Below are 24,336 nucleotides of genomic sequence, written 5' to 3' on the forward strand. Positions count from 1 at the left end.
AGTAATATTTGCAGCACTTGTGTGGGGGTCCTAAAGTCCTGCTGACAGTGCTGAGGATTCAAACCTGGGGGACCCAGGTTTGAATCCTCAGCAAAGTAGGCAGCGGTTCCGGTAGGCGACACAAAGGAGATTCTGTCTCCTACCGTAACCGCTGCCGGTCATCAAATAATTGGCTTAGGAATGCGACAAAAACATCTCCATGAATTCAAGTCTCCATGGGGTGACCAATCGATAGAAAAAGTCATTTTGGGGGATAAATGTATTATAGGTCAAGTCAAAGTAAATTAAAATCAGCCCCACCTTTACCAGCTGCAACATTAAAGTGATGCAGAACACATTACTAATTGCAATCGAATGATTGTGAAATGGCTCATTCTGCATAAAAGGTACTACATTTGGTAGGCTGCTTAAGAATATTAGATACAAATAATTTGGTACTTTGCATATAGCCCAGTTAAGATATTGATACAGGTTAGTTATCTTAGGTCTTATTTCGGTCAAAGGCAATTATTTTAAGAACGTAACCGCTTGTGGATTCAATACTGCCTGCATTAATTATACCCGATGTAGTCAACATGCTATGCTGTGAAGAAACATTAGGACAGTGATTCTCAACCTTTTTCATTTAAAGGACCCTCAGTTTGATATGCAATAAGCCACAGACAGACCCCCCCCCCCCCCCCCCATTTGATACCATGTTTAAAAAGAATCTCTGGGACCCCCAATCTACACTGTAAATTGTTCGAAAAACTCATACATAAGGTCCATTTTACTGGTGATCATCCAGACCCAAACAGTCCACGAATTAGGGCGAGGCTAAGCCCAACAAAGCGCAATGTTTTGCAACACAACACTTTAAAAAGAGTCAGAAATAATGACATTTCAAAATCTTTAAAACAGTAAAATGTCTCAAATAATTTATTTAAAAAAAAAAAGGGATAAAAACAAAAGTGGGTTCAACAGTAAATTAAAAACTGCGGTCCAAGGACCCTCAGACGCATACACGTGTTTTTGTACATTCTCAGAGTTATGGTGGTCCTTGAAATCAAGTTTGAGAACCAGTCATCTAAAATAAAATCGAGCTGCCAAGTTTATCTATCTCTTGGCAGGACGGTTCTCCATGAGCAGAACGGTCAGACGACGAACGACGCCCGGCAGTTTGTTGGTGTAGTTGTCCTCCAGGACGGAGGCCAGTCTGCGCCGCAGGCTGCTCAGGCAGGGCAGAGAGCCGCAGTCTGGGATGTTGAGCAGCGTGTGGAAGAACTCACACCACAGCTCACTGTGGGGGTTCCTGTAGGAGGGCGACAAAGAGATGGGCAACGTTACACTTCATACTTTTGGGGTCATTTAACACTTAACCACTGAAACCCCGCTAGATTTGGTAAACTGGACCTGAATTGGCTCTGTACCGCTATTTCAGTCTACACTTTTTGGAAAAAATAGCTGATCTACAAGCTAGATGAGCTATTTTTGGACAATGTTCCGCCCAGAATATGGCTGCTGGGGTTCAAGTGGTTAAGCTTGAACCCCAGTTTAAGAGGATAATAAGTGGTTATTATCCTCTTAGACTCTGTAAAGCCTTTAAGAATCCACCATTGCCATGTTATGAGAAATGTTCAGTGAAACTCCATGAATGCATGATTCTTCTAAGAGTTCTTTTGCCACGTTTTACACCTGCATAACATGTGTATGCTCGTCGGCAGGCATGTAAGCAAAGTGGTTTTGGGTAGCGCTTTTTTTACTCAACATCCTGCCTACCACCCGTTTTGAAAGTGCACATACTGTATGCAGGATGTGAGCGACTTACAACGAGCACTCCCCAAAAGGACTTTGCGCACAAGCCTGCAGGTAATGCAGGTGTACAATACAGCAAAAGGAGAACACTTAGAAGAATCATGCATTCACTGAGTTTATTGACAAAGTTGCTCATGACATGGCAACATTGGATTTGTGTTAAACGTCTTTACAGAATTAAAGAGGACAACCCAAGCCGTCTGAAGAGGTGCAATATTGGCGAGTGTATCGTCATTTAATACAAGCAGATTGAACTTTGTCTCATCGACGGGGCTGTCAATGGAAGGAATTGCACCTTAGGTTAAGTTTCAGCAGACAGTAGGGTTGTTGAAATCAAAAATGATTACGTTTCTCAAGCGTTTCTTTTGACTGCACCACTAAAATATTTTATTCAAAGTAAAATACCACATTTACCTCCTAAAGTTTCCATTGGTCTTCCAAACTCCATCCTCGTTCTTCACCTGCATGTACGTTCCAAAAAGCATGCAGTAGACCGTCCCTGCGATGCCAAAGTAGTCCGTCTGAAACAGGAACAACAAATACTCAGTCTACCAGACCATCATAGGCTACAATCATTAAGTTCGAAATCACTTCGGTTAATACTGTTGTTATGAACATACCTGATAATTCCATGGTCTGCCACTGAGCATCTCCGTGCACTGGAACCCCGAGGTCATACACTTGGCGGTGAAGGCCGTACCAGGAGGGAAGAGTTCCATGTCAATACTCTGTCCCAGGTCGATCAGAGTCAGGCCATGGTCCAAGTTATCTGGCGTAAAGATTGTATTTTTCATGAACCTAGGATAACAAAAAAAAAAAGACAATGTTCTATTTTTTTTATTGTAATATTGAGTATGAATACAGCATCTCTTGCATGCATTTTTCAATGTGGGGTCTTTTGTCAGTATCAGGGTTTATGCTGCACAAGAATATGCTTGTATATCTGCCAATTTTGAGAAGCACTGGTCTAAATCCTAAGAGTTTTCATGATGAGATACAATATTGATATATCGCCCAACCTACCTCTCTCCCAGTAGGAAGTTGTCAGGCTTGATGTCAGCGTGGACGATGTGGCTGTTGTGCAGCTGCTCCACCATGTGTAGGATGCAGACGCTGAGGTACATGACCACCGGCTGGGGCATCAGCTTGTCACCCAGTCTCGAATTCTTGTACAAGTTGACTGCATCCTGGGTGACAGAGCGGGTCAGTCAGTCACATGGATGAAAGCAAAATAAAGTCTCACGAAAAGCTTTGTCAGCATTTATTTTATTTCCCCCCCCCTATTATGTTGTTTTGCCATTTACTCCTTTTTTTGTGGGGGGGGGGGGGGGGGGGTTGTATGTTGACTTGTTTTGCGATGTGGGGGGAAAAAAGTGACACTATATGCAACAACCGTTGCCCTCTAATTGTCCACAATAAAAAAGTATTAAAAAAGAAATATAAAAGTCCTAATCTGTGACAGCATGAAAGGAGTTTCATAAACAGGCCCTATTGCACGGGCCTTATTCTGAAGGGACAAACGTAGCAGCATCTTTCCACCAGTGTTGCTGCTTGGAGCATACACAAACTCAAAGTTACAGGACCCATGCTCAGTAATAGAGCCTGCCAGCACAACGAGAGTGAATGCAGAACAATATTGCAGGGGATTTCGGAGATTTTTTTTGGTCACTACCCACACATTTTGCTTTGTTGCTCATTCCACCAATGCTCGGTCCTTCCAAGCCTTGTTGTAAAGGTGACTATTCGATAAAAAAAACAAAAACAATTGGTATTAAGGGGAGAAACGATTTTAACTTTTTGCACACACAGACAGAGACAGAGAGAGACAGACAGAGACAGAGACAGAGAGAGAGAGATATATATATACACATATCTACATATGAACTTCCTGTTGATTTTACAATTTGAATTAGGAAAGCGATCAGGACTGGATACATGGATCCGAATCTTCAAATTGTTGACATTTGTATATAAAAATCACACCTGTGTGAAGGTAGCGGCGCCTTTGATATATTTTGTCATAGATATGTGTTTCTACTAGAGAAACAATATTAAATCTCTGTAAATGTATTTCAAGGCTTCCAGTGGCACTAAATAGTGCCATTGGAAGCGAATCACCAAATGCATTCCAAGGTAAGTGGCAAAAACTGATCTGTCATAGGTTCACTATGATGATGACATCATAGTGATGTCATGAATAGTAACATAGTGATGTCATGAATAGTGACCAATCAGAACGTTGACGGACCTGACCAATCAGAACGTTGACGGACCTGACCAATCAGAACCTTGGCGAGCCTGACCAATCAGAACGTTGACGCAAAAGCCAGGTATAGAGGGCTAACATCCGCTCTATACCTTTAGGTATAGATGATTGGTCACATGAATAGTGACCAATCAGAACGTTGACGGACCTGACCAATCAGAACGTTGACTGGTCTATAGATGATTGGTCTATAGATGACTATAGATGATTGGTCACATGAATAGTGACCAATCAGTGACCAATCAGAACGTTGACGGACCTGACCAATCAGAACGTTGACGGACCTGACCAATCAGAACCTTGGCGAGCCTGACCAATCAGAACCTTGGCGAGCCTGACCAATCAGAACGTTGACGGACCTGACCAATCAGAACGTTGACGCAAAAGCCAGGTATAGAGGGCTAATATCCGCTCTATACCTAAAGGTATAGAGCGGCTAGCGCCGCTAAAAACAAAATGCAGAGAGATTGGCTGTACATCTGTGTGACAGTGAGGCATACAAATCCGGTCTTTCAAAAATGACATCGAGAACAGAAGGGCGGATTTTTAGTCTAAAGCCCTGCAGATAATGTTTCAGTCAAAAAGGTCACTGGTCAAGGTCACAATCAACAGATGGGTGGATTTTCATACGGTTTTAAGAGGTGCTTTTGCTAAAACGATGAAAGTGAACCCACCAGTAGAGTTCCATAGTTGTGGATCTCTCCAAGGAGCACGCTTCCATTCGTGAAGAGGTGGGCTGAGTGAAAGCGGTTGAAGAGATGCCGCACGTTTGGTGCCAGCCGAGCATCCAGCAGTGTGTTGATGTGAAACTCCCACGGATTGCCTGGCTTCTGGACCTATGTTACCAAACATGTAGTGAAGATAGTCAGCATTAGGTACCGTTGAGCGTTCTTCATTGAAGCCACCTGGTAACTTCAATGGCATACTTACTCTAACCAATTTTCAAAACTTTACAAACGTACCCACTTTAAGCCTGGCACCCTATTTGGGGCAAGTGATTATAGCATGTGAAATAGCCGATCTACAAGCTCACAACACCTTGCGTTGTGAACTTGAGGGTCGGCCATTCGAAGTTTCTGAAAAATTCATTAAAAAACAAGTGTGTGTATCGGTATGTATGTATGCATGTGTGTGTATAAAAATAAGGCTCAAGTGGGTCAAAGATAAGTTTGGTGAATCAAGAGATTTGGTGTTACCTTTAGAATCATTTTCTTGCCTGACGCTTGTTCGATGGCTTGGTAGACAGTCGCAAATGCACCTTTTCCAAGAACGACGTCAACCCGTATCGACTTCTCACCTGTCAGTGGTGGAAGAAGTACTCAGATGTTTTACTTAAGTGAAAATACCACAATATAAAAATACATTGGCCTGTGTTGAAACTACAAAAGCATTGGCATCAATATACTTACAGTGCCAAAGTAAAAGTACTAATATTATTACATATGTTAGAAACTTTTTCTAAAATAGCCGACCTACAAGCTCACAACACTTCGCAATAAAAGGAGTTGGGAGCTTGTAGATTGTTGACGGGCACTCAAGTACTGTTACTGTACTGTGTCAGACACTTTTAGACAAACTGCCCTGCAGTACTACCTATACTTTATGGAATGATCCTGTTGAAATGGAAAATCAATCTGTGGCCGTGGGCTTGCTTCAGACTACAGGCAAATCCCATTTGTTTCTCAAATACGATTTTAAGGATTGTCCAGTGACTTAATCCGTCATACAATGATGGTAGCCATTTTTGGCAAGCGACAGTCGTACGAAATAAATATAAATCAGGCATCAGTGTCTAGACTGAGACATTTTAGAAATCACTTTAGAGTTTGAAATCGTTTAGACTTGATAAAACAACAACCAATCTGATTCCATCTGGATAGCCGAAAAATGTGAATTAGGCTAACAGCCAAAAACATTTAACAGGGTAGAACCAAATGCACTTAGACTAGGATAATGATTGTGAATTTTCACATCTGAGCAACATGAATGCAATAAAGTGAGTTCCACATACCCATGGTGATCTGTGTCTTGGGTGCAATGTTGGGCATGTTGGTGAACTTGTGGGTGTTGACTTGTGGGTGAGATGTCAGTGGAGTGGACAGTGTGGACAACAGATGGGCTATCAGCTTGTCGTCCCAGGGATCCGAAATCAACCCTCCCGCACTGCGCTCTGGTACTGCCAGGTTCATGGACGCATCATCAGAGCTCAATTTAAGCCCGTGGTCTGGACTCATTGGTTCGTCCACAGTGCTGAAGCAGGACCTCTCCATGGGGCTCATGGGGACATCGGCACAGAATTTGGGTGGTTCTGGCGTCATGGGGACTTCAATGCTCTGCCGCGAGGAGAAGGCGGCTGCTTGTTGTCGAGCCCGCTGGGGGCTCTCAAAGGGATCCAGATCCGGCTCTGTCGCCACCTCGGGGCTTGGGATGACGGGTTTGGGTGCACAGAACTGTGGGGGTTCTGGCGTCATGGGGACTTCAATGCTCTGCCACGGGAAGGCGGCTGCTTGTTGAGCCCGCTGGGGGCTCTCAAAGGCATCCAGATCCGGCTCCGTCACTACCTCGGGGCTTGGGATGCCGGACAGCCAGTTGGGTTTGGGTGCACTGAACTGTGGGGGTTCTGGCGTCATGGGGACTTCAATGCTCTGCCGTGGGAAGGCAGCTACTTGTTGAGCCCGCTGGGGGCTCTCAAAGGCATCCAGATCAGGCTCCGTCACCACCTCAGGGCTTGGGATGCCAGACAGCCAGTTGGGTTTGGGTGCACACTCGGGGCTCATGGGAACATCACTCGGGCAACCCATGTTCTTCTGAGCATTCTCTGGACTGTCAAAATCATTCCAAACAGTAAAGGCCGGGGACTTGGACATCCGCCTTGAACTTTTGGGTATCTGGCAGAGAAAAGACGCTGGTTCCTCAGACTGCTGGGGGCTCACGTACACCTGCCAGCCGGGCGTCTTTGTGGCCTTAGCTGGGCTCTCTGGGCCAGCGGCGTCTGTGGGGACATCTCTGAAAGAGAGCTTATTGGCAGTGGGAGGTGGCTGAGTCACAGTGTTTGAGAAAGACGAGGTCACATTGTGCTGCGGGCCCGACGGGAGGCCTTCTCCCACTATCGTTCCCTGGAGCTTGGAAAGGCCCAGCGCCGTTTCAGACAGCTTCTCATCCGATTCATTCTCTACAATAGGGCTGGAATGAGAGGAAGGAAGATTAGTATAGTAATAAGAGCTTGTGATAATATTTATAAAACAAAGAGAACCTGGCATCCCTGTTTTTTGGGCATGTCAGTTTTCTTCAACATTTTTAAATGGCACATCTACAAGCTAGCTCACAGTGCATAGCAATGCATTGTGAGTTTGTGGGTCGGTTGTGTTCACTACTTTTGTGCGACAGTCACACGACATAAAAGGCATTAACTTATGAAAAGAATAAGAGGAGATAGAAACATAAGGTTTCTGCCCAACAGCAACAATATGATTCTGCCACCAATTATAGCAACTGACACCAAAACAGACTAAAAATCAAACGAAGGTTTTTCCAATTTGGCCCAGGTGTGATTAGCACACATGTACAGTGTTGGTGGAGGAATGGAGCGACTGGATGGCAAATTACCTGAGTTTTGCGGATTGCGGCCTGTGTCGATTCTCCTCCATGTCACCAAAAACCCTTCCCCACCCGTCTTCTGGACCTATAGACATCAAAGCATTATTTAACTTAAACCACACTAAAAATGGTAGAAGCATAGTGAGACAAGGCACACAACACAACAATGAAATAAACCAGTGGTTCTCAAAGCTTTAAGTTCAAGGACCTCTATAACTCTGAGAGTGTACACATTTGCACACTCCCGAGTTAGACCTGTAAGGGTCCATTTGGAACCCCCTCATTTGGAACCCAGAGGATCCCTGTACCCCACTTTGTGAACCACTGAAATAAACTAACTATATTCTAAGGACGGGTCGGCTACCTTGTTCCTGCTCTCTGAAGGTTTTGTATGTGGAGGGAGTCGACACCAGATGAGCAGCCATGGCGAAGTCTGTGGTGCTGTTGGGACAGGCGGCCAGGGAGTTTAGGGCGTTGTACCGAGGCCCCCACATTGTGCTCTCCTCTGGGATCAGCTCCGAAGGAGTATCCTGGGTCGACAAATGTATACACAACGTACGGTAAATCAAACATGGAGCATAGTGCTCTCAACATGGTCTCACCACCAGTCTGTGAACTTGGGGTCTTAGCAGCGACCTGTCGGCGAGGTTCATCTGGTTGTTGTCGGGCAGAAACCTTGTATCTCCACATTTCCATTTCTGTTTCTCCCCCCTACTTCATCGTACCATATTGTTGTGCAAAAGTAGCTGATCTACAAGTTCACGTTTTTTTTTGCTATTTAATTTGAAAGTAAAGTGGTTAAGTCCATCTGTGGGTTTAAGAGCTTTTGACTAAATAACTAGAGTGGATCCACAGGAACACGTTGCCCCCCCCCCCCCCCCCCCCCCCACAAAGTACGACAAAGAACTTACATTGGGTCGGCCTGATTTAGACACATCCAGCACTGACAGGGCCCTTGCAGCTTTGGGCTTCTCAGCTACAGAGGCAGCTGTAGCGGCCCTGAGAAAAGTGGGGGAAAAAAAAAAGAGGATTTCAATCTTAGTTTCATGTTTATTTCAAAGAATTATATAACAAAACAATTCTGTTACTTAGGATTAACAAATGAAAAGGTTAAGGCCTGTATTTTTACCTGCAGTTCTCCTGATTATCCTCATCCATAAAGATGGTAAATGGCGTTGGGTTGGTGGGGGGTTTACAGGATAACGGTACACCTTCAACACAACATCAAGGGACAGGAAGAGGGGGAGAACAAAACAAAAAAAAAGATGGTGAGTCGGGACTACGACTTAATTTATTCTCAGTTGCACACTGAAAATACCCCATCTACATTATGACACGTTGAGAGCTTGTATGAATCAGTCTTAGGTAGGCAGAGGTCAGATTAAATGTGCAGTTTGTATGGTTTTCAAGTCAAACATCTTAGGGAACATGGTTTTTCCATAACCTCAGTTTCAGTATTTAAGCATTACAATACCATAAACAAACACCTCTTTTAAACAGCTTTTCCCATTATTTTGCCCGTTTCTACAATCCAAATAATAATGAACTAAAAGGCGTATTTATATAAAGGCCTTAAAAGAAGAAACAACCTGAATGTGCGTATACTTGGAGATTATATACAGTACATATATACACATACCAATTGCAGCTTGGGGCAGTGATGTATTAGAGTCTTCCAGCAGGGTTGGGGCCTGAAACATATCCATGATGGCATCTGGAGGGTGGATAAAAGCAACTTCAGACAATAGAGCATCTTAAATGTACTGAAACAGTGTTATTAGTCCAACACATTCTGAAAGGGACATCATTACTTGCTTTAAAATAATGTGTTCTCATTAAGACAGTCACTGGTGCAGTCACCCTTTTAAACCACCAATTTACAGTTCTGTTGCTAAACGTTTGAGAGGAAAGGAGAGAAGGGGGGGTGCTCAGCACTCACTCATAGCTTCGCGGGTGTTGACAGTAGGTGAGGGGAGTGCCCTGGATGGTGTGGCGTGTGCAAGGCCCATAGACGTGTTGGGAGTGATGTGAGACAGGTTGCCTGTAGTACCACCCTGAGACGCTGACACACCAAGAAGAAAACAGTCAGTCTTCTAAACACTTATGCCCCATTTTGTACTTCATCGTACAGTGGCACGTGAACGTAGCTGATCTACACTGTGAGCTTGTAGACAAGCTACAGCCACTGCAGTAAAACACCCCCCCAAAAAACATTTTTAAGGTTTCCAGGCAGCCACTACATTACTTACCATCCAACTTCTCCTCAGGCTCTGTCATCTCATCAACAGACGGAACCCTGGAAACAGGAAGATACAGATATCATTTTAAACATCAAAATATTTTCAGTGGGAAATTGGTACCGTTTGGTTTTCCCTCTATCATCAACTACAATATTTAACATGAAAACAGGTTTAGGCAGACATGGAAGCAAAGCCACCAGGGGGAGCTAGCCACATGAGCTACTCACTGATCGGTGTGGATGGGATGTTGCTGCAGACTTCGAGACAGACTGCTTGCTGGTCCATAAGGTTGGACCCCGTCGTCCTGGTATGGGACTTCCAGGACACCGGCAGGCCTGTGGGGGATCAGAGATGAACTCTCTGAGCTCCACTCCTGCTGCTCCTGGGGTGCTGGATGCTGGACGGGGGGCGCTCGGTAGGCCTGTCACAATGGTTACATAATCAATTATTTTTTGCATACTCGTTTTCAGGTTGAAATTTTCATACAATTTCAAACATTGCAGTTGAAAAAAAAGGGGGGGGAAAAAATAACAGGCGATTATAAAAAATGTTTTCTAAATCAACAGTTTTGGGGGAAAAAAATTAAAAAAAATACCTTTTTACGAGTTTTGAAAAATAGCAGATCTACAAGCTCATGAGTGCCGCGCTGTGAGCTTGTATATCTGCTATTTTTGAATAGCCAAAGACATTTAAAATGACACAGACGCGTTCCTGGTCTTAATGGGTTAAATATGGTCCATAGTACATCATTTATCTTGATTATTGGTGCCAGTCATTGTCAGTAATTTCTTCGTATATTTTGTTCCAATTTTCAATGTCAAAAACACAAAAAGAATGATTAAATAATTGTCAATCTTTTTTTGTTAAAGCAAGTCTTTTGCACAACTACAATGGTGCGCAGCACGGTCTAATACACCAAGACGTTGTTAGATTCCCATTAAAGAATCTTTTTGCATTTGAAGACGGTGTGCAGGAGTTTTTTTTTCTGTTGCTGCAATTAATAGTAAATGAATAGTAACAGGAAACCATTACCGATGGCAGAGGCACCTCTGATGAATGGATGCTCCTCTTGGCCTGGACTGAGGGATTGTGGGATACATTCAAGCCACAGATGTCAGAGAGGCGGTTGGAATGCTCCCACGGTGCAGGCACGGCATCTTGTTCTGGCTCATGACTAGTCCATGCCTGGGAGAGCCTGGCAGACGGCTGGACAAAACATGGGATAACACTTCTTAACGCTGCCGCTCCCTGTAACAAGGTTACAATTTGCTCATTACATAGTTTGTATTTCTGTTTTTATAAAGTGTTCTAAGGTGACCTGAAAGTCACTCCTCAAAAAATGCATTGAAAGTACAGGTCATTATGGGTTTTTAACGGCATCATCAAAGAGCATGGCAATGCCTGTTGAATTAGTCGAGTTTGCCGTCAAACCCACAGGTTAGTGGTAGCTGCCAATTGCAAAAGATGCAGAGGTTTGGGAAGGCCTGGTCTAACCTGCTGGCCGGCAGGGCGACTGGCTGCAGTGGCCCCCTGCTTCTGGTCCAACATGCCCAGCATCCTCTTCATACGAACAACGCTCTCCTCTTCCTCCCTCAATCGCCTCTCTTTCGCCTCTGCCAAGAACAAGAACACAGCGAGAGATAAGCAAAAGCATGACAAACAAACCCAGGGCTTTTCGTGTTATCCTTTTGGCATAGTGAAAGGGCCGATTCTCAGTTTTATATAATGTGTGATTATAAGTTCTGTTCATATTTGAATGTGTTCATATAATTAATGCATAAATGTTCATTTCTATTGTGTTGGGTACTGAGAGGAGGAGAGAGCTAAGAGCCAATATTGGATGGTCTATTATTGTTACCAGGTCCATGTAAGTTACAGATGTTGACATTCCACGGCTATCTTATAGTGTCTCCAGCCCTTGGAGGCACAGCTCTCTGCTCCCACTGAAGTCTCAAATACGCTCTAATCTATTACATTTAGTACCCATTACTCGTAGTATCCTAATACTTTTAAGTACTTTCTGTCCCGCCTCCCTGCTTGCTTCTCTGTTTCAATAAATTGGTGGCGAGGGGTTTTGGACGCCAGAATGACTCCAGAGAGTGATGGTGGTCGTTCCCTTGCGCAAGTAAAAAGAGATCTCAAAGCTTCCGTGTGTTTTATTTGGAGTGTACTCTAAGCCCTAGTGTGTGTGTAAAATGATAAGAACCTATCACATAGCTTGTCTAATTGTACTTGCCGTACTGTCTGCAACAGCTTAGTAAAGCATTCAATGAATCACTTAATGACCATGTAGGGCATTCATTTACGGGGGAAAGAAATATAAAGAAACAAGGTTTCTGCCCGACAGTAACAAGATTATTAATACTCCACTTACCACGCTCTCTCTGCTCCTTTTCCTGCTTGATCTTCTGGAAGTATTTAGCAGCCCTGACCTCCTCGAAGCAGTATTCCGAGCCTTGACAAAGCAGGCTGTCTTGGTCATACCTCGACAGCCCGGCAGAGCTCGACCCAGATGATGTGACGCCCACGTTCTCTGAACGTGAGATCCTAAGGATTCAACATTTTATTATAAATAGACAGAAAAAGGTGCCCTTCTAGCAGGCTATTCAAAACACTGGGAGCATAATAAAGTTGTACAATTTCAGCAGCATAATGTTCAGGGGGGGTGAAAGAAGTACCGATTTCAAAGGGACCCTTACAGGCCTGTAACACCGAGTGTACAAATGGAACCGAGTGAACCCTTACAAGTCCTTTTGGTTCCATTTGTACACTCATTATGGGGGTCCTTGAGATTAAAAAGTTTGAGAACCACTAGTCTACTGAAAATGTTGACAGACCAAAATGAGAACCAAATGACTCACATGTAGTAAGAAACAAAAGACCAAGTAACTCACATCTGGACGGATTTCACTGGTGGTGGTGGTAACAGACCGTCACTGGAGCCCTGTGATGGAGCCAAATGTGGAATTTAGTTAGCTACTACATATAGTAGGAAACACAAATTTGTTCACATGCAAAAAAAAGCTTGCCTCATGGAACTAAATATGTTAAGTCAGTGTGTACGGGCAGGGACAACAGACGCACACACAAACCTTGCTTGATGTAACAGGCTGGTTGAGGACCTGGGAATCCTGTAGAGGATTCCGTCCATGACCTATAGAACACATTGGACAGCTGACATGATATACAGTACGGAATGCAAACAATTCAACAAATTAATTATAATGGAGGATATCTCACCCAAAACTCCTGGTTGGGCTCTGGAGGTTCTCATTTGAAACTGCCTGGAATCAGAACCAAAGACACTTTAATTGCCAGGTTCAATAGTAGCTTAAGCAAAGAACATACTTATAACACTGGGGTCAGTATCGCCCTGCTATTATTGTCCTCTTCACTGATGGAGATAAAGATAACAGCTTCAACACAGATGCTAAAGCCTGTGCTTTGCTCCCCTCTATTTGATTAGGAATATGACTTACAAACGGTAAAATAAGTCATAAGTAGTCTTTGTGAAATTCATGTAAACATTGACAATTTACAGAGTTTTATAGTTGTGACGGCCCCATGGCCTCTGTCAGGGTTTGTGTGCACGTTGCTAATATCAATGTCTTTTCAGTGTACTGGGACCTGGTTGGAGAGTGGTGGCAATCAAGGATTGGAGGCAGCTGGCCAGGGCCTCCAATCCCTATAAAAAAGTCACCTTGCCCAGTGCTTCTTTCTCTTCCACCTGGGCCACACCCGAGCATGGCCACACAGAGCATATTGTTTGTTTGATTCAGTCCCTTAGTTTGTATGGCAGTTTAGTTTCCCTGCCAGGTTTTTGTTGGAGACATTTGCTTTAACTCTTTAAATTATTATTCTATTTAATAAAATCATACATTTTTGCATTTATCCCTTGCCTGTTTCCCTTTGTTGTGGTCTGGGAGCCGGATCATAACAAATGGGGGCTCGTCTAAAAGCTTACCTGTAGTTAGTGGTTAAAAAATAAACAAAAAAATCTGATTAACGAGCGCTGTACTTTGTTGGTGCTCATTTGGGAAACTTGCGAAGGGATTTGTTTTGTCACTCACAGACTCACAGGACAGACACACTTGGGTAAGTGTTGGCCTTTGTTGATCTCTGGTATTTTGAGCTGACCCTATAGGTAAAGCGCGTTTCCCCTTGGGACTCGTGAGCATCCTGAAAGTAGTGTGGGGAGAAAGTGGCTGGAGCTATATGCTCGGGAGCACGTCTCTAGTCTTGGGGGGGTTGCCAGCTTGCTGGTCGCCTTTTTCCACACTAGCGTTTACAGTGCATAAGTACCCACCCAAGTAACCCTTGAAGACTAGTGTGCAGTGTTAGAAGGTTTTTGGATAGGCAGGTAAGAGGGAAGGCTCAATTTACTGTCTTGAGATTTCATTTTTGTGGCCAATACTGTTTTCTCTTTCCTGGTGTTTTTGTTCTTGTTTTTTTTGTCATGGCAGAGGTTAAGGCATTTGTAGATGCTCCGTAAGAGGAGGCGTTAAATACCTGCACTAAAGAACAATTACTAAAAATAGCTGAACATTATAAAATTGATGTGGGTGACAAGAGGCTAAAAGATAATGTAAAAGCTATTATTAAGGCATATCTATGTGATATGGACATTTTGACTCTACCTCATACCAACACAATGGTGTTTTTACACCCAAGTAGTTCGATACCTTGATATTACATAAAGAAGCGTAGATTTGTTTTGAATTACAAACAAAAAAGACACCACACTTCTCAGTCACTTAAATAGAAAAAGGTTTTCGATAGAATGATCGCTTAGAAAATAATTGATAGTTGCAGCTTAATGGGAATCACCTGTATTCATGGAGGACAGCGTCTGCTGGCTGTGCCTGGCTCTCCATGGCTCTCTGGTAGACAGAGACAGCCTGGTCATGCTTCCCCAGCTGCTCAACCTGCTGGGCCCAGGCTATATAGAAGGCTGCCGTCCTAGTCCCAATACCCTTACTGTGTATGTAGGCGAACACAGAATTGGGATCGCCATAGTAACTTGCCTGCACCAAACAGATTAAAATCAAAAAGCACAATTTGTGAGAACCAGTTTAGAGTAAATGATAGAATGTAATTAGTATCTAGTGTGGACCGACATAATGTACAATACACGCAGGAAATAGAAGCCACAAGTGAAAGTGACGATGTGAATAGTTAATTCAGAGACATGCTACAAACCAGACAGTGTTAACTGCCAACATTATAATTGTACATGGATTTTTATCACTTTGAATAACATGAAGAACATTATTAAAATTAATGTATGCCATAAAAGGGTGGTATGGTATCAAAGGCACCAACACCATTTCAAAGAGACAAAGCCCCACTCCATCCATGTATTGGATTTAAAAAGGGGACAGAGGAGATATCATACATTGCGCATCAAACATGTGTGTCAATGCATTTGGGAAGACCTGCTAGACATGCTTACCAATCTAATGCAGTAGCCCACGTATCTGATGTCATCTGAATATCGTTGATCATCATGAAATCTTTTGACAATTCTATCAAACACGACTTGCATCTCTGCAGCATCTCCAGCAGGCAGTCTCTCCTCAACACACTGGGCAAATCTAGAACAAATACAGTTATGTTTTCTGCATATTGTATTGAGGTCATCATCTTCAGTTTTGTTGAATAACATCCTTGCATATCTATGACATTTACCTGCCCCATTCTTCCAGAGGGTCGTCGCCTGTGTAGCCACCCAAACTGTTTTCAAAGCTCCTGAAACAGTAAATGAATGAAGTATGGGTTCATTTGCAGTGGTTTCGTGGCTTTTATTGTTGCAAACTCAAGTCAGCAGATCTACAAGCTCGCTACGCGTTGTGAGCTTGTAGATCGGCTATTTTCAAATAGCCTAGGTATAAAATAGGGCCAAAGTGGTTAATGTACGTTTCATTATATCATAGTTTATATCTGAAAAGTAACTAGTAACTAAAGTTTAAGTAATTGTAGTGGAGTAAAAGTACAATATTTGCCTCTGAGATGTAGTGGAGTAGAAGTAAAGTATTGGAAATTGGAAATACCCAAGTAAAATACAAATACCTCAAAATTGTACTTAAGTAGGCTACAGTACTTAAGTAAATGTATTTAGTTACTTTCCACCAATGGGATCAAGACTATCAAAGATGTATTTTTTATCGAGTCTGACTTAATGATCTCTACCCCCTTATAGTCACTGAACATCCACGCGGAAAGCCCCTAGTGTAAGTGTATTAGCCTGTATGTTTCAACAATATATATTATGCGTTTTAAACCTGTCTGTGTCGGATTATGTCGTTAGTTCCCTGTATTCCTCAATGGGCGGTAGTTACGAGGCGCATCCGGTGAAAGCCGGTATTACACTCAATGTAAGAAGGACTAAAACGAGGGGAGAAATGGCGTTCAGGCACAGACGGGATCAAAACACTTCTTTATTGAAAAATAGGGATTAATACAGTGAACAAAGATTCCGAATGCCGAGTTAACATCCGTGGCTACCGGGTAAGCACTTTGCATTTTGCACACATAGGGAGAAATACGGACTTTACGGGCGGATGTCCAGCGACACTGGGGGGGGGGGGGGTAAAGACCAATATAATGCAAATGTCAGAATCGCTCAAATGCAACTATGATAGTCTTGAAGGGTGGGTCTTTTGTAGCCTACTTTGTTGCAAGTCGCCAAGCTACAAGCTCACAGCACATGGCGTGACTGGTTCACACGCGTTTACGATAGTGTTTCATAGTAATTAAAATAAGCTCACACTGCAGACACTAGCCTACTGCAGCGTGTTTGTCTACTTACATGATAAGGTAACGGAGCCCCGCCGGGTATGCTAAGCTAAAGCTAACGTTACATTTGAAAGAAAAGCGGACTTACTGCAAGCTCGTGGGGATGTCCATCGCACAGCAATAAATAAATGTAAAAACAGGGTATTCTTCTGTATTTGGACGTCCGTCCGTGTGTTTTTTTGTTTAGCGTCCGTTCTCGTTCTGTTGTTGTGGGAGGAGGACGAAAGTTTTTAAATCTAACTGCAGTTGGGCGGGTCCACCCCACTGACCAATCACAGCACAGCCGGCAGTGTTGCCAGATTTTGTGAGAGAAATAAGCAACCAGTCATGTGAAAACAAGCCCAAAAGAAGCGACATGAACACTTTAAAGTAAACATTTTCAGATGGGCGATAGGGGACAAATACATTTGGGGGTCCATGAATATATTTCAGAACCACTGGTTTAATATTAATAAGCCCAAATAAGCAACTACACTTTACAAACAAGCCCCAAAAACCGCAACTACCAATATTTCCCCCGCGGTGGAAAGGCTGGTGACGCGAGGTTACCAATATTTACATGCAACTGTATAGTTTGTTGATTACTTTTGATGCAATAATGTTCTCTTTTCATATAATTTCAGGTATTAAAAGGTCTTAAAAGTCCTTAAATGATCATTTCTCTGTCATCTGGGGACCCCCAACCCTCATATGTCGCGTGGCGCACAGGTTGAGAACCACTGGGCCCTACTGTCCCTCATTTTGACTGCATTACATCCATTTCACCAGCAGATGGCAATCGTGTGCCCTAGCTATATTACGTTCTAAGCTTCGATGAGACGAACTGCCAGCGTTGCCATGTCCGCTTATTATAAGTGTATCAGCCTTCAGGCTTGTTTTCATAGACCTGGTTGCTCATTTCTCTCGCGAAACTTGGCAACACTGGAAACGAACTGCTTCTGGTTCATAGGTTGTCAACCGTTGTAAACACGGAACTGGAGCTGTTCCTGACGTTTCTATTGTGCTTGCATGAAGAAGTTCTCTTTTAAATGTATTTATTACATTTATTTATTACATCTGCAACGTAGAAAAGATGTCAGTGTTCTATGTGGAAACGATGTCCATTGTGGAGATTGTTATTGAAGCTTCAGTTGAAGTCATCTGTACAACACAGAGAGACAACAAGCTACTGGGTGACAACTGGAAGGTGAGATTATAGAAGTGGTGGAAAAAGTACTAAATGTTTGACTTAAGTTAAAGTTTTAATACTGCAATATAGAAATACTATATTGCAGTATATATTGCACATGTGAAAGTCCGGCATTCAAAATGTACTTCAGTAAAAGTACAAAAGTGTATTAGCTTCCAAATGTTCTTAAAGTAGCAAAAGTAGAAAGTATAAGCATTGTGCAAGTTTTCAGTAGCAGATCTACAAGCTTGTATCGGCTATTTTCAAATGGCCGAAATGAAGTGGTTAATGCATGTTTTCTAATAATAATCAAAATTTACAAGGTAACTAGTAACTAAGGTTTCCAAGTAATTGTAGTGGAGTCAAAAGTACCATATTTGCCTCTGAGATGTAGTGGAGTAGAATTAAAAGTATTGGAAATAGGAAATACTCAAGTAAAGTACAAATATCTCAACATCGTGCAGTACTTGAGTGCATGTACTTCGTTACTTTCCACCACTGTTGTTTTGTTTTGTTGTTAATCAATGTATTTTGAGAGTTGGTCAGAAATACTACATGAGGAGGACAACAAGTGAACATTGTCCAGTCAGTGTCAAATTGTACTTTAGAACCAAATCACAAAAGTTATTTAAAGGCACTTTCCACATAGAGCAGGCCTAGACTGTACTCTTGAGAATAGAGAAAGAGAAAGAAATAAAATGTGGTCATGTTATTTATCAGACCAGAATTACCAGCCAGTGTTTTATGCAATTTAATACATCGGCAGATTATGCCGATGTATTAAAAACAACATGAGCCCTCTTTGTTTTTGGAAAGGGAAGTGGATCTATTCTCTGCAATCTGCCCAGGGTTGCTATATCTGTTTAGTTTTTTTTAGCTCTGGCAGATTTGTCTGGTTTCCAGGCTAGATCTATTCATGTTTATAATCTGTGCCCTCTTAACATCACAGAATCCGAAAGATCACAGATTTCAATGTATCCCCAGTTCTTTCAAATTATAAAGGTTCGCCAATTATGACATACCCAGAATAGGTAAGCTAGGGTATGTGTGGTTAATGTATGTTATGTAACACGAATAAACCATTTGTAACAAACATTTCTTTGCTATTTCCATTCACAGGCCCAACATGCCAGCATCATCCACTCGATGGCCACCGAGGCGACCCGAAAGATCGACGACCTCTTCACCCAGCTGTCTTCACCCCTGCTCAAGGAGAACAAGACGCTGCGGGCCAGGCTGAAGGGTGAGACCGAGAAGGTTGAGGCCGCCACCAGGTGGAGAGAAAATGTGCTTAAAGGCTATCCGGTCCTTTTCGAAGATACTGGTTTAGTCTTTCAGCTGAAGCCATTGGGGATGCTACAAGGAAATCCACCGCTGACCAAAGTGTTGCCCACAGTAGTGCCACGTACGGCAGTACCGACTGCAGCAGGGGTCCCTCCGGTGCAGCATAATGGACGTATTACTGGTAAGCTTCCCCACATACATACATTTTTAGAAAGTAGTAATCGATTATAAAAAAAATCACACGGGTTTTTTTTTTAAGTCCATACTGCTATTCATAGGGCTGCACATGTGTCATGTGTTTCGCTAGCCAATCACAGTCCTGAATTTGCAAAGTCAGCCAATCACATTACAGCTAGTGGTGATGACATTAGCTGTAATGTGATTGGCTGACTTTGCAAAAGTATGGATTTGCATTGACTGTGGAAGGGTTAGGGTTGTAGACTGCGTTGTAGACTATTGGCCAATCACGGTGCAGGATTGGTCAGTGTCCAAACCTCACTTACAGGGGGCGGTTACACCGCCCCAAAAATATTTTAAAAATCTGTAATCGCCACCATCGTACTACAAAATACAAAATAGGACTTAAGTGGTTAAAATCATCTCTGACCCCAAGTAATTATTATTGATCTAATGTGAAATGACGGTAACATGTATCCAACCAAAGGAGCTTTTATCACAAATACTTATCAACATTGGGAGTCACACAGTATCTGTCTGTCTCTTATATGTCATCATGATTTGTGTGCATGGGGAACTCATTTGAAACAAGCTCAGTGCTTTTATGAGTCTTCCAGTTTAGTAGACCTTGTATTGTGAATTTGTACTTCCATGTACTGTTGTTCTCATGTCTTACTAAATAAAGTACATCAATCAATCACATCGCTCAAAGGACCTCATACAGTGCTATGACATACTACTGTATCTGTATGTACAATATGTATGTATGTGTGCCTGTATGTACTGATGACATATTTTAAATCTCTTTCTTCCCACACTCATGTCCATGCACAGAAGAGAAGAAAGTGGTGAATCCTGCAGCCAGGACTTCAGTCAGTAAAAGAGGTAATAATTCTGAATCATACTTAGTAAGGAAACAAGACTAGTCTAAATTGATCTGATTCCCATTACTTTTTCATGTTAAGGACCCCCAATTGAAATTTATTTTGACAAGAGTTTATGGCCCGGACAACTGGCGTAGCCGTCCGGGCACCTAGGGTCCTAAGTAGCCTGATAGTGCATCACGGGTTCGTGTCCCGTTCCCGATGATCTTTACTGCACGTCTCTCCCCATCTCTCTCTTTCCCTGTTTCCTGTCAATCTATACTATAAGCTATAAAATAAAGGCATAAAAAGCACAAAAACAATATCTTGAAAAAAGAGAAGAGTTTGTGCCAGGAACCCCCCAGAAGAGAACATTTGTCAAGATCTACAAGCTCACAACACATCGCATGGTGACGCGTTGTGAGCTTGTAGGCCGGCTTGTCTAATAGCCCCCCCCCCCCCCCCCCCCCCCCCCGGGGTTTTGACCCTACTTTCAAAACCGGTGCTTTTAGGGCCTGATCACAGCAGACACTGTTTGCAGGCTGAAAAACGAAGGGCATGCACACTGCCTTTTCTGTGCAGTCTAGAAAGCCGAGCAGCATCTCTGTCATGATGTTGCCAGGGAACGAGATACTCAACCGTCACTCACTTTCAGGCCCCGCCGCCATCACATTTTATTAAGCATTTTATGTGGCATCCTCCCATAGAGCGTATTGATTGCTACTCCGTGGATGTAACAAATGTCCTGAAATTCAAATGTATTCTGTGATTATGATGACTATTTTCTATCACATAATGTTCTCGTAATAATACATGTGATGGTGTGTCTTATCATTTTCATATGATATGTAATCAATTTCTTTACCTTTTCTTTTGAATCACCCAGAAAATGAGGAATTTGAGGTGAATTCTGAAACCAACTCCATGACATCACTTGGTGGTGAATCAGCTTCACTCGATGGAGGTGAGTGTATGCCATAGTCATCAGAGAAGCAGGTAGTACAGTACCATCAACCACTTAAACCCTATATACTTAATGGCCCCCCAGCGCTCTATACTGGGTCCATTCCTTTTTTCCCTCTACACCAATTCTCTGTGCCGAAAATAGCCCATCTACAAGCGTTTAAAGGGTTAACCACGTAAACCCTATAGGGACTATACTCTATACTATATATAGTATAGACTTGATTGATCGGGGTCCCCTCTGCACCAGATCTCTTCGGCCAAAATAGCCAATCTATAAGCTCACAGCGAGCTTGCAGATCTGCAATTTCTGCCGAATGTTCCCCTATTATGACATGCTCAATTATTGTTATTAAATAAATCAAAAAAGATTAATCACTTAGAAAAAAATCAATAGTTGCAACCCTACTGCAGTTAACCACAAATTATTTTCATATGTTTGGTAATAATTCCTTGTTTTCCCCTCTCACCTATAGGCCTTGGTGATATGGGCGACACAAGCATCAGGCCAGAATCCAGTGAAACTGACGGGCAAACTGCACAGACCACGAGTTCCACAAAGAAGCCGAAATGTTTTGTTTGTGAGGTCTGTGACAAGAGCTTCCGAGGTCAGTCTTATTTGAAGCAGCACATGAACATTCACGATGAACAGAGGAGGTTTGCCTGCGACCAGTGCCCGAGACGCTTCAAGAAGACAAACACGTTCGAGCGTCACCTGTTGAGCCATGAAGAAAAGAAGCTTGAAGAAAAGAAGCCTGCGTCTGTCAAGTGCCCGCTCTGTGAGAAGGTTTTCAAATCTAAAATGCTTTTGAAAAGTCATCAGCTTGTACATACAGATGCAAGACCTTTCAAGTGCTTAACCTGTGGAAAGGGCTTCAAAACGAAACGCTGTTTAAAGATCCACCAGGGTGTTCATTCTGTTGAAAAGCCGCATAAATGCATACAGTGCGGAGAGGGTTTCAAATATGCTTTCTCGTTGAAGTGCCATAAGAGCGTCCATACTGGCGAACTTCCGTACAAATGCACTGTGTGCGGTAAGGACTTTGGTGCGAGGAAATCACTTCAATCGCATCAGAGAGTCCATTCAGGGAAGGCGTTTACATGCGAGGTGTGTGGAGCCAGCTTCACACTCGGAAACAACCTAAGGCGGCATATGCGCTTTCACACAGGCGAGAGGCCCTACAAATGCAAGGTTTGTGACGAGAGTTTCATGCAAGGCGAAAAGCTGAAATCCCATATGCTTCTCCATGGCGCTTCCAAGCCTTTCATGTGTGACCTGTGTGGAAAGACCTTTCTCTACAACTGCGCGTTGAAGAAACACATGCAATCACAACACGAGGACGGCGACGGACACGTTGTCATCGATCGAAGATCGACATACGCACAACGAGGGAAGCACGCGCGAGAACGAGGCAACCGCAGAGTGATCTATCGTAAGGACAGGACGATAGTAGACGTGACGCAGTTCAGTTGCAAAATATGCCGACGGGGCTTCCACGCGGCTAGCATATTGGAAAGGCACGAGCAAAGGCACCACAGTACAGGCCCGAAGCAGTACACCTGCGGCGAGTGTGGCAAGTCTTTCTTTTACAAAAACACCTATGACTACCACCAGCGGATCCACAGCGGGGAGAGACCCTTTGAGTGCGGCATGTGCTTAAAGACCTTTATCACCCAACAGTCTCTGAAGTCCCACAAGCTATTGCACTCCGGAGAGAGACCCCACAAGTGTGAGCACTGTGGCAAGACCTTCAGATTCTACACCAACTTCATCAGACATTTGCGCATCCACACCGGAGAGAAGCCGTACGAGTGCGAGGTGTGCGGGATGAGGTTCAATCAGATGGTTCACGTCAAGTCTCACATGCAGATTCACACCGGGGACAAGCTGTATTCCTGTGCCGGATGTGGACGGGGATTTTCAGACTCGAGACAGCTCAAGAAACACAGTTGTAGTAATTATTAGAAATACGTTTTACAGAGCCCCCTCCCTCAGGAGTCTGTACTTGATCCCTTCCTTTTTTCTCTCAACTACACAAAAAAAATAGCCGTTGTGCAAGACTTTGACTTAGACATCTTTATTGATATATGTACAATACATGCACCTTTATCAAAATGATAAAAAACACAATAAAGCTGACAGCTTGCCAGATTGCCATTGTGGTCCTTTAGGGTGTATCAGAGCCGTATAAGAGAGTTATGACACTAGCGTTGACTCAGATTGTAAGAATGGAATGCGGAAGTGCACTGTCTATCTCTGTCTATCTCAACGAGATAGTTCCAATGTTGAAATTAAATACAAATGTTACTTTTCAGGATTCCAATAAAAAAATAGCAAAACACGTTTTGAGCTTGTAGATCTGCTATTTTTGCTATTTTCTTCTATGTCACTTTTGTGTGACATAGAATGGCGAAGTATGGCATTAATTTACGAGAGGCTGTCTGCCCGACAGTATATGCAATGTGGCCCTCTGGAGTGAGTGTGGAAATATAGTGGCCCTCTACATCATCAAAGTTGCCCACCCCCTGCTCTGGGGTGTATGTGTAAACAATGTATTGATGAATACATGACTGAATGCTTGTGAGTGATAAAGTGCAAGTGAGTGCGCATTGCACATTGAAAGTCTCTGTAGGTCTGTGTGGGTGTACTTACCACACCCGGGGAGAGGGAGGATAAGGAAAAAAGAAAAAAAAAAGGGCTGGGGCACTCCCCTAGAGTTAGTGTCGAAGTGTCCTTGAGCAAGACGCTGAACCCCTAATTGCTCCCGATGAGCAGGTTGGTGCCTTGCATGGTTTCCTCCGCCATCGGTGTATGAATGTGTGTGTGAATGGGTTAATGGCACAATCAATGTGAAGCGCTTTGGATAAAAGCGCTATATAAATGCACCATTTACCATTTAACAACTATATAGAATATTATGACCCACAAAATTATAAAGTTACATGTTTAAGCAATAACAATCATCCTTCCATAAATGTATAGACTCAGAGGGGTCCCTGCTTCATCTCAGCTTCGACCGCTTCTCATACAGTTCTTTACTGAAAGAATTTATAACGAAACAATGGAACTCATAACCTAGACCCCCCCTCCCCCCCCCTTGTATATATTCCGTTTCTTCTTAATTAAAAAAATATATGATGTGCTTATGCTTATATGATGTTCTGCATAGTAGTGTATATCTGTCTGTC

At 43.1% G+C, this 24,336-nt stretch overlaps 2 protein-coding genes across 6 annotated transcripts; one reads left to right on the forward strand and one right to left on the reverse strand.

The window, feature by feature from the left end:
* Positions 1-932: 932 nt before the first annotated feature.
* On the reverse strand, positions 933-16,919 carry bub1 (BUB1 mitotic checkpoint serine/threonine kinase). Of its 4 annotated transcripts, XM_084081957.1 has the most exons (26): positions 16,781-16,919; positions 15,586-15,645; positions 15,350-15,491; positions 14,725-14,921; positions 13,138-13,181; positions 12,990-13,051; positions 12,792-12,841; positions 12,272-12,444; positions 11,392-11,510; positions 10,930-11,145; positions 10,125-10,318; positions 9,907-9,953; positions 9,597-9,719; positions 9,297-9,371; positions 8,787-8,868; positions 8,569-8,656; positions 8,022-8,187; positions 7,667-7,742; positions 6,727-7,243; positions 6,072-6,393; positions 5,257-5,357; positions 4,735-4,896; positions 2,818-2,981; positions 2,415-2,592; positions 2,209-2,315; positions 933-1,291 (listed from the first exon to the last, which is right to left on the reverse strand). In XM_084081957.1, the coding sequence occupies exons 1-26, from the start codon at positions 16,801-16,803 to the stop codon at positions 1,096-1,098; spliced, it is 3,684 nt and encodes a 1,227-aa protein (XP_083938083.1). In that variant the 5' UTR covers positions 16,804-16,919; the 3' UTR covers positions 933-1,095. The 4 variants fall into 4 exon arrangements, with proteins under 4 accessions (XP_083938083.1, XP_083938082.1, XP_083938081.1 ...); XM_084081956.1 differs by having other exon boundaries at positions 6,072-7,243; positions 10,930-11,103; XM_084081955.1 differs by having other exon boundaries at positions 6,072-7,243.
* A 769-nt stretch (positions 16,920-17,688) lies between these two features.
* On the forward strand, positions 17,689-23,305 carry LOC311062753 (uncharacterized protein). 2 transcript variants are annotated; one of them, XM_084081974.1, is made up of 5 exons: positions 17,689-17,878; positions 18,980-19,325; positions 20,156-20,206; positions 21,071-21,148; positions 21,624-23,305. In XM_084081974.1, the coding sequence occupies exons 1-5, from the start codon at positions 17,765-17,767 to the stop codon at positions 23,111-23,113; spliced, it is 2,079 nt and encodes a 692-aa protein (XP_083938100.1). In that variant the 5' UTR covers positions 17,689-17,764; the 3' UTR covers positions 23,114-23,305. The 2 variants fall into 2 exon arrangements, with proteins under 2 accessions (XP_083938100.1, XP_083938101.1); XM_084081975.1 differs by having other exon boundaries at positions 20,159-20,206.
* The last annotated feature ends 1,031 nt before the right edge of the window (positions 23,306-24,336 follow it).

Source organism: Gymnoscopelus microlampas (assembly GCF_963454915.1).
Source record: "Gymnoscopelus microlampas genome assembly, chromosome: 16".
Taxonomy (NCBI): Eukaryota; Metazoa; Chordata; class Actinopteri; order Myctophiformes; family Myctophidae; genus Gymnoscopelus; species Gymnoscopelus microlampas.